The sequence below is a fragment of the Tinamus guttatus genome, unplaced genomic scaffold (assembly GCF_059628265.1).
Source record: "Tinamus guttatus ecotype Peru unplaced genomic scaffold, ASM5962826v1 Tinamus_guttatus_pri_ptg000247l, whole genome shotgun sequence".
NCBI classification, from domain to species: Eukaryota; Metazoa; Chordata; class Aves; order Tinamiformes; family Tinamidae; genus Tinamus; species Tinamus guttatus.
The window spans coordinates 7,509,226-7,525,454 of record NW_028288781.1 but is presented as its reverse complement, the minus strand read 5'-3'; the positions used below and the strand labels follow the sequence as shown (position 1 = coordinate 7,525,454).

Here is a 16,229-nt window from a genome sequence, read left to right as displayed (position 1 = left end):
ATAAGGTGGTATTAGGTGGCTTTGTGTGTAATCTTTCTGTCTTTACTTAGCTGTTTTGATAGTATATGAAAAATATTCTTAAGCTACTGAGATGTGCTAAGTGCCTGCATACTTAAAAGTTACTAGGTCACGCTATAGTGAGCTTTACAACAATGTGTTACGTTAACTTGATACTAAATGGAAGTAGTCAAATGTTCTGCCATTCATCAGCTTTATTATTTGATTGGGAAATCCTCTTTGTGTCAAATTGCAGAGAACCTGCACAGCAGATTTTTATTTTTAAGTATTGGTAGAGATGATACCCAGAAGGAATATCCAGCAAGTATTTCAAACTATTTTTTTAATAGAGGGAATTTAAAAATAATATTTAGTTACTTTTTCCAGTTCATCTATGTCAGGGCCCAGTTTTGAGGGCCTACTGGGAAGCCTTTTGCCTTTAAATCCAATGATACAGAAAGTAGAAGTAACATACCAATACTGCTAAGACCTCTATGCAGACACACTTCCAGGTAAATAGGTTGAACTAAGCAATATGTAGGAGAGTGATAATGCTAAAAATCAGTCTGGCAATGGGCCTTTTTTTTTTTTTTTGGACAGTCTTTCTCATTAAATATGAAACAGATTTTGTTTCTTGTTCTCTATTTTAACATTTTATCAAGATGCTTTGTGTTTCAGTGTCTTGACCACGTGATTAGTTTATTTTTCTTACTTCATTTGCAACTGAAACTGATTCAGCTTATTAAATCGTCTTGTACATCCTGTCTGAAAGATAACCTCCCAAGGTTGCCCATATGATATACATGCATTACTGCACCACTCTTTTTATCCCATGAAACTCATCATATTGTAAATAATAACATGATAAACTGAAAGATATATGAACTGTGAAGACTGGTTTTTTTGATAGAATAACATTTCCAAATATATAATGAGGTTTTACTTGTGTGATGTTTCCTTTTAGTTGTCTTGTTAGACTTTTGCTTTGTAGGATCGTATTGGAGTATTTCATAGTGTAAACCAGAATAGTCATTTGTTCTGCATGCTGTTAAAGAATTTGTTTAAATGAAAAATGTGCTTTCAGTAATACAGATGGCAATAGATTATTGAATAAGCTTTTATGGTTGTTGTCAGCAACATTTGCGTTTTCATGCTTTAGCATCAGGAGCACTTAGTAACATCAATGTGACAGATGCTGAACATCTAGTACTGTCATGATGCTGTTTTGATGTGTGGCAGGGTTCCTCTTTTTCTAATTAAGTCAACTAAAGACACTTGCTATTTTTATCCCTCTGCAGCATGGCTGATAAGCCTCAAACGCAACCTTATCCAAGATGGTGGTCAGTCTATTTCCTTCCTGTAAAGAATTATGGACATGTATTGGCGAATTTAATATACAAAGCTTTGATATTTTTAACTGTCATATTTTCTGATTCTGGCAATGTTGTTATATTTTGATATCAAAATACAGGTTTTCTACTGTATTTCTGGCCATGAACATTCTCTACTCTATAGTCAGTCGTAAATCAGAATTCCTTGTTCACTCAAAATGGAAGTTCTAACCACTGTAAAGTTGTGAAAACTTCCCTTTAGCAATGATTTCTTATCCGTATGATCTTTTGTAACTCTTTGGAGGCCCAAGAGGTGATGCTCTTCAAAATGTATACAAAATGATCATATCGGAGGAACTCTCTTCCTGCAGTTCTCTTCCTGTAATGTCTTGTCCTGTCATAATGCCTTTGATAATGGCAAGTATCTTAGGCTTTGTCTAGATGCTTAAGTACCTGTAAGTACATAATAACCTAATCTAGGCTTTAAGTATACAGATTGAGACTGCTTTTAACTGTATCATATTTGGTTCTTGTGGTCTGTTATAATGCCATTCCTGCTCATATAGGTCTGGCATTAAATAGTATATTCATGTTGTATTGCAATTTAAGTTATGTCGCTGACTGCAATTGGAGCGGTCATGTACAGCAGCAAGAATTCAACGTCCTTGCACCTGGCCTTTAGATTTTCATTTGTTTCTGAAGCCTGACAACTCTATTTTCATTAGTATTATAACATAAATTTGTTATAACTTTTAGTATTTTTTTAAGGTTTTCAACTTTCATAAACATTCTCTGTATTGCTATGATATTGTGAGGATAGCTATTGTGAACAAATCTAATCTGTTTCAGCCTACCTTTTTATATGTGTGTGTGTGTGTATAAAAGCATACACACACACATATTAAATACACCTTGATTTCACTGTCTGAACTCAAAGAAATACAATGTAAAAGTCAAAGTTTGATTTCTGAAAGCTGCAAGAATTGGAGAACTTTGTATGACTATCTTAATTCACAGTGGCTGCCAAATTTCCAGGTGTCTTGCAGGAAAAAATCCACACCAGCTATGTAGACTGCCTAGGTACTTCATAGATACCATTGCCCAGCAACCACTCTAAAATAAATTTAAAACCACACATTTTATACCTTTAAAATGACCATAGGCAGTATTTTATTACAGAAAGAAATCTTAGTTCTTCCGGAGCTCAACAGCTGTAGTGCGTCCTACTGCCTTCTTCTGAGGAGCTCCAAAACAAACAGGTCAGGTCCTATTGTAAAAAAGGAAACCAGGCATCCACTTTCTTTGTAAAACTGACTCCTGACTGTGAAATCAGAGCTTAGAAAAGAATGAGAAATTTAACAGCTGCTTTTTAGTTTCTTGTAGGAAGGCTCCCATGTTTCCATGAGGCTTGCATTCATTGTCCTTAGATAGAGCAAGAGACTTGAGCAATTGAAAAAAAAAAATCCATCCACCATTGTGAGTAATATCCCCCGTGGCTGGGTGTCATGTTCTGCACTGGAGTGGTGACAATTTACATGGCTGCTTATACTCGGCTCCAAGTTTGTGGAAGTTGAATAGATGTCCTAAGACTTGTTTTCACAACTTTGTTATTAACTTTGTTATTAAGGCTACTTGACAAAATTCAATGTGAATTTCCAGAGGAGGCACCAGGGGGAACCCTGTGGGGTAGAATCTGTAAGAAAATATAAAAGAGTATTTTGTGCACCCTGGCTCTAGAAGCATGGCAGATGCAGCTACAGAGCCCAAGGAATGCCGCGTGCGTTATCTTCTGGGACAAAAACTGGCAGGATTGGCAAGCTGTAGGGCCTGCACAACTGACCTGCTTCTTCTCTGGAGTCACAAGTGTTTATTTAGCATGACAGCCAGAGCTTTGGTGCCACTTTCTTATTCAGACCATTGTACAGGAAGTTGGGTGCATAGACAGAAAAGCTGTTAAAGTGTAAAATGAGACAGTGCTGTGAAACATTAATGACTGGAGGAATCCATTAAATCTGATTTATAAAGCTTGCCTATGTTCTTATTTGCTGGCATACAAAAATGTCTGTTTTTCCTAAGCCTGTCAAATATTAATACTATAAAGATGCTTATTCTCATAATACATCTCTAGGAATTTTGCTTTAGTGGTTACATGTGTCTGTTTAGCTTGGTGAAATCACGTTATTGAAGGATATATTTCTGATCTGCAGTGTGGTGATGTAGCATTCAGAAAAGTACTATGTTCTTCTTGTGAACTGTGTTCTGTATGGGTTTGAATATGTGTGCATCTAAGAATATATGAACTCCATGTGTGTATTCCATAATACACACTTTAGCATGATATTTCAAAATGGTTTAATACTTTCAGTTTGGTCTGTAGCTGTAGTTGCATAGTCTTGTTAGATCAATGAGACTACATAGATAAAGGGAAGAACATAGAGGGTAAATAAGGATATATAGGATAAATATATGAGAATTAGCATAATCAGATTTACATTTTCCTCTTATGGATATCAGCAACAGCTTTTCTTCCTTTTCTCTTTAGGCTCAAGATAGCAGTGAGTCTTTCCTTGGTGGTAGTCCTGCAGTAATTCTCTTCTTTCTATCTATCCCTGCTTCATGTTTACATACACACTTCAGTGTTTATTGCTTTATTATGAAGTTTTATAATCATCTGGAAATTATTTTGTTCAATCGGAAGACTTACACATCTGTCTCTCTTAAAAGAGACAGTGCCTCTTACCATGGTATTTGTTTGCCTAGAGGATCACAAATCCGATCTTCTTTCCCATCTTTTGGCAGTGGTGACTAACTTCTGTTGTTTACTTTTGGGGAATTTGGTTTCCGTCATTGTTGTCAAAAGAGCAGTTTAAGGGAAAAAAACGTTTTTGCTTTCTGCTTTGGGTAAAGCTGAGGTTTGCCTTCTTCATCTCTTCTGCAAATGCTCACCAAATTATTGGGAGATTCCCATCATGGAAAAAAATATCTGAACATGTGACATGAAATAGATGTAAAGTTAGAAAAGCTGTTCCTCTGGAAATGGCTTTACTATCCGTGAAGAAGGTCAGAAGATTGGGATCGAGCCTTGAAGATTGGGATTGGAAGCTTTGAATATGAACTGTTTTGTGATGGAAAGTTAATAAATGGTCAAATTGAGAAGAGGCATTGGCTGAAGAAGCGACTTTGGCTGCTGAGCAGCAGCCTTGCTGTGTTCTCATCTGGTTGGAGCTTTCTCAAGACGTGCAGCTGTGGTGTGGCCAGTTACCTGCTCAGCTGCAGCCCAAGTAGAGAGGCCTGTTGGGGTTCTGTAGCAGGAATAGAAGCATCTGTGCACCTCTGGCCTCTGGAGCATTTGGGAAGAATGATAAATTCATTTAAATGCCAAAACTGGTAGCCTAATGTTCTGTGGGGAGATTACAGCTGATATTGGTGACACTAGAAAGATGGTAGGGTCTTCTAACAACTTCTCTCTTTCCACTAGCACCATGTTACTAGTATTCAGTCAACCAATCTGATTCAGATCTTGGATAACTAGGAAATGGTGGTCTTACATTTGATAGACAGGGATGTTAGTCATATATAAGGCATATATCTTTTTTCCTATTGTTTTTATAGAACTAGGAATTTATTGTGATTTTCTTTTTTTTAAAAAAAAGAAAAAAGAAAAAAAACAAAACCCCCCAAACCCTCAAAGCCCCTCAGTGCAGGCCTAATAACCCCGGTGACGTGTTTATGGCAGTAACGTTCTCGGCTTGGAGGCAGTTCTCGTTAAGTCTCTTACTTGACTTCCTTAGAAATTGGGAGGTTATATTGCAGAAGGCAGGTAAGTAGAGGAGGTGAATAAATGGCATGCTTCAAAGGGGGCCCTTAAAAAAAGAGTTTTAAAAGGGAATATGATATAACTGAAAACCAAATGCTTAAGCTTTTCTGTATCCTGCCAACCAGAATTGTTAGGAATAGTTTTGTAGCTTGTTACTACTGAATATTTCTACTCTTTTCTCCTGCTCAGTTTTTAGAAATGGGACTGAATGTCTCAGGCTGGCTGACTACAGGTACACTATGGAAACTACCATCAAAGAACCAAATCTTGTTGGTAGCTAAGCAAAAAAGACAAAAAAAGTTATACAGAAAGCAAAACCACTTCTGCCCTGGCAGTGTGTTAATTTATGGTTGGCACAGAGACATGTCAGCAGAAACTTGTTCTCTCCAAAGACAAGAGGGTTTTCATTTTATCAGTGCTATTACTTTGGGGCCTGATGGAAACCAAATGTATATTAAGGGAATAGCTGAAAGTTTCCCATAAAAATTCATAAAGTCTCATTACAATTGTTTACATTAAAAGATCCAAATAGAGTTGTTCACATGACACTATCTGAACAAAAAATGACTGCTGTATGAACTTTTAAGTTTGATAAAAGTAATGTGTAACTGAGGACAGGTTAACTCAATAGACAAAATAATAATAGTTACTTAGGGATTTAAGTTTGAATAAGAGGGAAAATAGATCTGTTTAGATATGGTGCAGCCAAGGAAAATAAGGACCAGGATCTCAACAGTATCTGTGGTTATTAAGGGATTCTGATGCTTACTGCAGGGGGGGAAAAAAAAGGTTTAAAATTTACTAGTTTAATTCACCATTTGTAATTTTACATCTGTATTCTATGTAGTTCCTGATATATTATGCCAAACCAGGTGGGACTGCATGCAAAAGAAAGCAAACATGCGTAAAGTAGACACATTCACTGAAGAACTGGCTTACTAAACACTGCTTTGCTGGAATAGATCCTTTGAACTGAGTCATTTGCTGTCATGTAAATTTTGCCTTTTGAGTTGAGTTTGATTTCCTGAGTTGATTTTTACTCTGACATAGACATATTCTTGTAAGCATGAGTGTATTCACTAGGGATTTAATTCTTCTGTTGAGTTCTGTGGTAGTTTTAGCTGCTTGAGGAGCATTTTGAACCCCTGTATTTTGCTGCAAGAGACACCTCTCACTTCAGTCATGAAATTATCATATTCCATTCAGTATTGACTCATGGCTTTTATTGCTACGTGTTATATTTCATCAGAGTTTTACTTTGACATCTGGTTTATAAATGTCTACGTGAATAGAGCTCTTATGGGGTTTTGGGAATTGTGCAGTCAGTGGGATGAACAGTTTCTCTTTGTGTAATTAAATGTGGAGAGCTAAACTGAATTCTGTAGAGCAGGAGTAGATGAAAGCGAGATGGTTACAAAAATTAGACTATGGTCTTGGCAATGGACAAGTGACAGAAGAACCAGGATGTGATGTGGACCACAGCCGGGTGCAGAAGTTTCTCAGACTCAGGGAAGCTTTTGCAAACTGTCATTAGTGAGAGAACAGAAGTGTAAATCCTGCTGTTCGGTACTACAGCGCCGTGGGAGACCATGCTGCTCCAGCAGAAGGGAAAGGCGTTGTTAAAAGTTTTGTCACTCACTGAGGACACAATGTATCATTTTTGTTGTGGTTTGCTTTTGTTTCTGGAAATCTCTTTGACGTGCTTGCAAATACTATTGAGCAGTCTTGCCAATTTTTGTTAAAATTGATTTCTTGGCAAACATACCCTTCTGTGTGGCAATCCTATTTTAGCTCAGCGGCTTCCAAGAAGCACCAATTTATTTTCTTCTGGATAGGGTATTTATGTGTGTGTTTATGATATAAACAGTGATTAATCAGTTCTATATAAGAAGTTCTAACAATAATTATTTTTAAAAAAACAGTGTTCATGAGTTTTGCATGTCACTGGCATGATAACTATATTTGATACTTGTAGATAGACTTCTAGATATTAGTAGATAGATTCTGTTCTGCATTTGCTTCATTTTATATTATCCCACCGTGCTCCTGCACGTGCTATGTGCATTACCAGGTGTGTGGGCAGACTGGGCTGTTGGAGCATTAGGTTACGGCAGCGAGAGCTCAAAGGGCAGGTTTGAGTCTTAGTGGGGCACAGAGCATGGCAGCCCTGTAGAGATTATATTTGTTTCCAGTCACCAAAACCTGTGTCTGCAAAGCACAGCAGTTGACTGCTCAAGTGTGCAGACTTCTCCAGTTCTGATGAGGAACTTATGGATCAGATGGACTCTATTTACTTTGTGCTAGAGCAGGTGATTTCCCACCAAAACGCGCACTCAGCATGCACATTTATTTTATCATAAATTTCTGTAACATTTTTTGAACAACTTATGAGAGGAATCACATTTCAAAAATCTGTGTTATTTCACTACTTGCTTGATGCTGTCATCTTTCCCCATTCTTAGGTTTTTATTTCCATCTGCAAAGTCTAGTTCCCTGGTATGTTTTTTCCCTTGGGTTTGAAGTGCATTTTTATTGGTCTTGGTTTTTTTCTTTATTAATCTTGCAGCTAAAGAACTGGATTTACTCAGCTGTACACTCCTGGGTATGCTCCTTGTGTCTCTTCTTTGCTGTAGCTAAATTCAGCTGTGCAGGTGCCATGCTTGCTTCAGGCCACAAGTGCTATTCATTATTCTCTAACAAATTGTAGTTTTTTTTAGCCTTTTTAACAGTTACATTTCAGTCCTGGTGTGTGAACCACTATGTATCCTATCCCTAAGTCTGCACACTGGATGCTCCTAGTGTCATGTAAATGGTATATTCCCAAATCGAGAATATAGGCATCAAATGTTACTAGATGATCATCAATGGGAAAAGATCCCTACTGGTGCGGCTCTACCAGTTTGTAGGACCCTATCAGAGACTGAGATTCCCCCTTCCACAGCACTGATCAATGTGAACTTCAGAGTTGGTCAAGGATTCAGCAGGAGCAAGATACCAAAGAATCAGTCATCCTGTTCTGGTCTGGAAGTTTTATGTTTCTGTAATGCCCCTTCAAAAGGTAGAGTTTCATTTGGGGAGGAAGGAAGTAAAAAAGGGAAGGTATACTATGGCAGCAGAAACCAGAAAAGCAGACTCTGATTTTGTGCATTGGAACAATATTTTGAGACTAAAATACCCTAGTGTATTTACAGTCAGACTGGAAGTCAATGGTGCAAAGTGGAAAGAGCACACACTATAGCCTTGATATCCCTATCTATAAGCTCTCTGGTGTCTCTTCTGTGGTTAGAATAAAATAGTTCTATTGTGAAGTTTTAGCTGCTGTTATTCCCATTTGTGTAGTTCAACAGGAGTCAGCTCTCCATAGGAAAATATACAAGTTTACAAGTTTTACAAGTTTAATGAAAAGCTGCTGCTCTGCGCTGTACTGTGTGGCTGCTCATGAGGAGGAGCTACCATTCCCTGTAGGTATTAGAAAAGACAGGCCCTAGGCTAGGGCTGAAGTGTGACATGTCAAAGGTAGGGAAAAAACAAGCTTTATTCTTTGGTCAGATGAAAAGCTCTAATAAAGCAGCTGGGTGGGGTTAATGAACATTGTGGACAGGTACCAATGATATGCATGAAGGAGAGAAGTAATGGAGAAAAGAACCTCATTATTCAGCAGTTCCCTGAGTTCTAATGTGTCTTTCTAGTTTCTCCAGAAAATAAGGAACTGTCCACAACTATGAAAATTAAACACCTATTAATTTAGCATATAGGTGTGAGCAAGTTATAGGGATTTCTTTGACTTAATAATATCTGCTTATAGGTTAAATACTATGCTGCAAATGGTCTCATCAAATAGTTGAGGGAAAAAAAAAGGTAATAGAGAAATAGGGAATGGAATGGATTGTCTAAAAGTAGCACATGCGAAAAAGTGATTTAGTATTAGAGACATACTGCCTGAATATTCAGGGAGGCCTCAACCTTGCCTTAACATATGGATGCACAAATTATGCATACACAAGTTGGATGTGTAATTCTTTTGGGAGTTCCTGTGTTTTTAGTTTTTCTTTCTGAAGAGCAGATGTTGAAGAATGTTTCCTTCCTCCCGCCAGATCATCTTGCTGTTCTGCTCACTGAAGTTGAAATTTATTTCAGTGAGCTGCTTTGGTCACTGAAAAGGCTACATTCAAGATTTTCAAAAGCGGTCCTCAAAACAGAGCATTTCCTTTTCCTAAGAGCAAGCAAAAGACTTCAGAGAATTCTGGAGCTGATCAGATGGACTTAGACATCTGGTGTTCATAATCTCCCACTTCAAAACAGCTCTGTCGTCTTTTGCTGTGCAAGAAGTATTAGAGCTGTGTAGGACTCATGTCTTGTTTGTCTGTGGGAGAAGTCCATATCAGAAAAGAAAGGACACTTCCATGTGTGCAAGTGATGTGGCCAATTTATGCCTCCTCAGCCCTTTTCATTTCCTTCACAGAACTTAATCCATCTGTTGCTTTTAGTAATTAAAGCTTGTTGCTGGTACATAGCACGCTTCCCTTAGATGTTACACTATAAATCTAAGCCGTGCTTTCTGCTCGGAGCTGCTCTTTGGTTACTCCCACACACCATGTTCCCTTTGCTATCTGGTGTATTTTGCATAGGCCAAAGGTTTGTGTGGTATTAGATCATGCTATTCAAAAGCTCTCACTTCATGCAGCAAAAGTTACTGGTGAATGAAACAAATGGAACCTCAAATGGATAAACTGTAATGAATTAGGAGCTGCTTCTGGAGTAGGTTCACGGCTACAGTATTAGACAGTCCCTCCTTGTCTTTTTTTCTTGGTTCTCTGTGAGTGGGTTCTGTACTGTTAGGACCTGTTATCTTCTGCAGCTTGTGGATGTTCAACTTCCCAGCTGCGTATGGCTCAGCAGGACAGGCTTTCAGCCCGTGGCTTGCTCACGGATCCCATCCGACCGAGGGCACATCTGTCGCATTGGCAGCACTTCCAGGAATGGGGCATGTGCCACGGGATAGCGTGTTCTAGTTTGCATGCGGGTAACGTGCCAGTCCGATGCTCATCAGGTGCCTGTGGTCACGCATGGACAATGCCTGAGCAGAGAGGGGTCGTAGGAGAGGAAAGTCTGGTGCATCCCACAGTTTTGTTTGGATGTCAAGCCTGTATGTGGCCAGTATGTGTACAAGGTCTGACACGGGGACAGAAGTGCTTCTTGCCCCGTGGTTCTGAGATGGATCTGATAGGTGTGGCTGATGATCTACGTTGCTGTGTTCATTTAAAGATCAAGAGATTAAAGAAAGAGTGTGTATAACTGCACAGTTATTTTCATTCTGCATGTGTAAGACTTGTCGTGATAATGAGTATCAGGTAAATTTTGCTAGCACTTAACAGAGATTTTTTGTCATGTGTGCCTAATTCACATAATACCAGTTAGGATTTGTCCATTTGGGAGCAGTATGGAATTTGTGGTAAGCTCTATTCTGTAAAGCAAGCGTGTTAAATATCTGTCTTTAGAACAGCTCGTGCTGACGTGAACCTCGAGTGGTGACCCTGTGGTATTTCTGCATGTCACTGCTTACACACCACACTTTTTAGGTGATGTTCTTCAGCTTTCTGGAAATGTCTCTACCAGTTACATGCATTCAAAGCAGATCCATTTGAATTGTTTGTATATTTACATACTTAACTTAAATTGCTGCTTTGATTTATTGTGGTACAAGAAGTTCCATCTCCATATAAGGAAGATCTTTCCTGTGAGGGTAACAGAGCCCTGGAACAGGCTGCCCAGAGAGGCTGTGGAGTCTCCTTCTCTGGAGATCTTCCAAACCCACCTGGATGCCACCCTGTGCCACATGCTCTAGGTGTCCCCGCTGGAGCTGGGGGGTTGGACTAGATGATCTCTAGAGGTCCCTTCCAACCTCAACCATTCTGTGTGTGTGATTGTGCCCTCAGTGAGTTTTGCATTTCAGAGCAAATAAAGGTTTCTTTCCTGTTAGGGTATCCCATATTTTGTTGAGGGTTATGATACTGAGGTTAAGATAGTATGTCCTGCATCTCTTGATCTTTCTGATGGTTGCTTATTGTTATGCATTGTGGTCTGCAAGCATCTGATTACGTGAGTGTGAGGCCTGTATACAGCAAAAATAGCTAATAGTTTTGTCATGGAATTTTGGAGAAGTGGGAAACAAAATGGGTATGTGTATGAAAATGTGATTTAGAAGGAGGGGAGAAATGTCCTTCTTCAAGTCAGACATAATTTTTGAACTAGTCACTAGAAGATATAAAGATCCCTTGCTAATTCTTATGTCTACAATGAACAAAATAATTTCATATTTTTATAAAGCACTATGAATACATTATTCAAGCTGTGAATTTGGCTTTGCTTTAACTTTCCCATAAAAGGAGGCTAAGGAATTAACTGAGAGAGCCCTCATCTTCTTATTTCCAAGTATAAATTGTCTGTGATTCACAGCCTGCAGTTACGCAAAATGTTTGCTTTTATTAGGAGAGAGATTCTTCTTCTATTTAACACTTAGGGATGTGACCCTTATTACAGGGAATAACTGCAAGTAGTGCAGGCTGTATTCTGAGAATATAGCGAAGTGGCTCGTTAATGATTAGATGTTATTAATAGTGTGGTTTAAACATAAGCACATTAGCAGGTATTTCACATAGTAAAAAACTCGATACTCTATCATGTCCTAAAACGTGGGACAGAATACCCATTGCTGTGAATTGTCATTAATTCCAGTGAAGTGAAAGGAACCAACTGTTCTCCCTAACATTTCCCTGGGTCTCCTTTTCTCCTCCCCTGGAGAGGATGACTGCGCTTGAACCACTTACTACTTTATTGGTAATGTCAATAGGGCAATAGAAAGTGGTTTTTGTTTTTTGTTTGTTTGTTTTTCTCTGGGGAGTTTGCAATCTAGTCAGTGTACAAATACAGTAAAGGAGGCTACAGAGAGTGTGACCAGATGGAGAAGTTCAGTGAGTATCTATCCCTACAATGATTTTTGTTGGCTTTTAAAAATATTTATAGGGAAATACTTTGTCATGTAGTTCCTTATTCCCAAGTTTACACTTCTTAATAACATGCATTTACAACTTAGGGTGTTGAAACATGTTCAATTAAAGAATAAAAAAGGTCTTGTCCTCTTAATCCTCCTATTTTTCCCTTTTTGTTCTCCTGGTTCTCAATATCATATTCAGCTGAGCTGTCAGAACAGAGGTGTTACAGCTCCATCTCGCCTCCCACATCTGCAATGCCTATAAATCTTTTTAGCTCTGTCACCTTTGTGATGTGTTTGCCAACATCCAGCACTCTTGATCAGCCCACTGTGAAAATTCCTACTACTGTCTTCATTTTCCTCTTGCTTGGAGTGCTATAATTCAAGCTTTTGAATACTTAACTACTGTAATAGTTAAGAGCAGTATGACTGCAGTGCAATGTTATAACCTGCAGTATTTTGGATTATGACTGCAGTACGCTTTAATTTCTAAAATGTGTGGCAGCTTGTTCTCTTCGATTGCATGTGAAAATTTGATTTTGTTAGCATGTTTTGACTAGATTTCTTCTTCTAAATCAGCTTGTGTCAATAACAGTTAATAGCTCCCCAGGCCCCAGGTTTGGTGGCACAACCTCAGCTGTGTTTTCTATGATAAATTCCTTATTCATTTTTAATTTCAGATTTATTTTCTCTTTAGGTCAATGATGCTATTGGCAAAAAATTAGATTGCCTATGTACTTAAAAAAAAAAAAAGACTTATAATAAAAAGTTTAAATAATAAGGTTAATAAGTTAAAATTAGGTTGAATTTGAATGCATGCTAAGATTTCTGACAAGGAGAAAAAGTACATTTTTATAAATGCAGAAATTTGGTGTCACTTAATTTTGCTTTTCGAGAAGTGATTTGAGTAACTGAAGTTGATCAAAATTGGTCCTTCAGGTTTATATTGATTTGAACAGAATTATTTTTATTCAAATATATCATTCATTAGTCCTTTGCATGTACTGTTAAATATTTAAGGACTGCATGATTTACGAGAGAAAAATTGAAGAACATAATGGGCTAAACCCCCTGATTTTACAGCCCTAACTAATTGACCCATAGTCAACTGCATACATAAATGTTAGCATTTACATATTGAGCTACTTGCAGGCATAGTTGGATAGAAACCTTTCAATATTGTCATGCACACCATCTTTTAGGCACAAAAATTAATTAAAATATATTTTTTTCAAAGGCTAAATGAATTACTGCTCTGCAATATTGAGGCAGTAAAGTATTAAAAGCATACTAGGCTTCTGCTTTATTTTTTGTAATGGAAATGGAAGAAAATGGAAAAGTACAAGACCGGTGTGCTATAGACTTGATTTACATACAACTGTAGAGCAATTTTAGGGCCAGAACTCTGTTTTATTGAAGTTGAGTGTGGGTTTTGCCTTTTAACTTTACTAGAGCAAAAGGTTGGCCTTCAGTCAAGACTTGTGTTGCATCCTGTGCTGCAGCTGTGCAAGGCAAACTACAAGGACGGTGAAGGAGAGAGAAACAGTGCCTCAGGGAGTACCAAAAAAGAAGCCAATTGAAGTAACAAGCACTCTTGGGCCCTCTGCCTGTTTAAATTTCTGGTGGAAGCAATGGGCCTTGAGTAAGCTTTGGCTTCATGAGTGAGCTTTAGCTTCGTAATTTGCTTTGATACTTTTCACGCAGTTTCCATTTCCTCTGTCTATGCTTTTCAGCCTTCACCAGCCACGTTTTTGTTCACTTAGACTTAATCTCAGTTCGCTATCTTAATGCCAAAATAATTCTTTCGAGGTCAGAGAAGTGGTTTGTGATTAAGCCGCAACCTGTGGACTTTAAGGCCCTGTTTGTACTAGTAAGTCAAACAACCAAGAACTCTGTTCTGTGGCCCAAATGTCACCTGAGCTGGCATAGCTGGTGTCCTTGAAGCTGAATTCTCATGATCAATTTGCAGCGTTTTTGCACAGTGCTGTGCAGAATCAGGGACTCGTGCAGACTGGAAGAGGCCTCGGGGGTCTCCAGCCCAGCTCTTCCTCAAGCCAGGCCGACAGCAGGTTCAGCCCAGGCTACTCCAGTCTTGGTCCAGTCAGGTCTTGGATCTTCTGCAGATGGAAACTGCAGTCTTTCTGGGGAGGTAGCCTCTTCCAGTGCTTCATTATCTTCATAGTGAGAATGTTGCCTTAAGTCTAGTGCGCACCTCTTCTGTTTCAGTTTATGGTGGTGGTTTCTCAGTCTCCTGCACTATACCTTGGGATAGAGCTTGGCTTTGTCTTATCACTAGCCTTCTCTTAGGCACTGGAGGGCAGCTATTAAATTCCCCCCAAACCTTATCTTCTCCAGGCTAAAGAAGCCTCGGCTTCTTCTCACAGGGCATATATTTATTTAATAGACTAAACCTATGGCCATAGTATTTATTTATTAAGATTTATTAAAATACTTTAAAACATTTGTTGATTTCTGCCCTTTTCTGTGTGTCAAAAAAAAAAAGATTTTAATGTTGGAAATAATCTTCCAAATATGTTCTGTCTGAAAATTTAAAACACCTGATGATTTTAAATGATTTTTTTTTTAAGATTTATGCTTTCTAGCCACCAAATACATTCCCAACAAATTAAGAGCACTGATCCCTACTGTTTGTCTAATGTTTTGTGAGTTTAAAACTCAGCTGAGAGAAGATGATACAGCATGTTCAAAATTACTCCAGGTTTTCATAGGCTTCTGAAAACATCTTATTTACATCCCACTTACTGGTCTTGTGTCATTTGGTGGTAACACAAGAATATGTACAGCTGGAAAGAAGGGGAGGAATTCCTCCTTTTTTTTTTCTTTTTTTTTTTTTTTCTTGGAAATAGCCATCTGGTGCCATAGATTACCCTGCACTCATTGCTCACTCATTGCTCTGCTCCAGTTCCTAGCAAACCTCATTTCTTTTTCTTGACACTCATTTCTCGTGTCAGTTTAGGACATTTACTTGTCTTTGGTGCTATGTGGTTGCATTCCTCTGAAGGAAGTATTTCTTCAAGATAGTTATTTATGACATATGTTTTGGATTTACAGCAGAATCCTCAATGCTTTTAAGATAGAATTAATATAGCTGAAAATAAAAGATGCAGTGCTTATTGGATATTCAGCATTTACAGCCATATGCAAGGCTATAATGACATGGGAATTTAATCTCTCATAGTAATTTATTGCAATCTGTACATGTTTCCTTTTTGTTGCATGTGCATATGGCAGTCAAGTTTTGGTTGTGTTGGTAGAGTTCTAGCTTCTAAGACAGACAGATTGAATCCCTTAATTTTTATGGAGCACCGTTCCAATAAGCTGTCCTTGAAATTAAATAGTAAACTAATTCAAGGGAAACTTTTAGAAATACATTAGATAAGAAAAGTCCTGACTCATTTTTCTGATCCAAAGGGGGCATGCTTTTTGTGAGACCTAGACCTACCTCTGCTGGTAGAATGAACATGTTTTAACATGAAGGCAAAATAGCTTAAGATGTGGCCTACTAGTGTGACTTAATGTGTATGGCTTATTTAGGTATGGGAAGTTCATTTGATCGTGATAATTATTGTCAGGTAAACAAGTCATATTGCAGACAAGATCTAGTCTGTTTTATGCTTGCTGCAATAATTACACCATCAGCTTTTAAGTCATTATTTTACAAGCAGTATGCAGACAGGTTAGGCAGTAGAATATGTTTGTATTGCGTGTGCACATTTATTTTTATAACAGAAGAGTTATCTTTAAAGCGAAGTATCTCTGATCTTTAAATGATTAACCAATAGTTTATCTGTTTTACATTTTCATCTTTACATTTCCCTACAGGTCAAGGCAACAGATGCAGATGCAGACCAGTTTGGTGAAATTGAGTATTTTCTTTATGATGGGTTCAATTACTATGAAAAATCTAAAGCTTTCCAGATTGACCCACATACTGGTCAAATCTGTGTGTCTCAAGATATTGACAGAGAGGAAGATCCAGCTACTTACGATCTCCTAGTCAAAGCTACAGATGGGGTAAGTTTCACCCTTCCTTTCTGCCAGACTTGTAAAATGCATTTTCAAATTTGGATGT

At 38.1% G+C, this 16,229-nt stretch overlaps 1 protein-coding gene across 1 annotated transcript in view; it reads left to right on the top strand.

Moving 5' to 3' along the window:
* The window catches only part of DCHS2 (dachsous cadherin-related 2), a 49,721-nt gene that overhangs the window by 11,074 nt on the left and 22,418 nt on the right, over positions 1 to 16,229 (top strand). Inside the window, exon 2 of the mRNA XM_088526489.1 lies at positions 15,980 to 16,171. Within this exon, the coding sequence (XP_088382615.1) occupies positions 15,980 to 16,171 (192 nt within the window). The remainder of the gene's footprint in view (positions 1 to 15,979; positions 16,172 to 16,229) is intronic.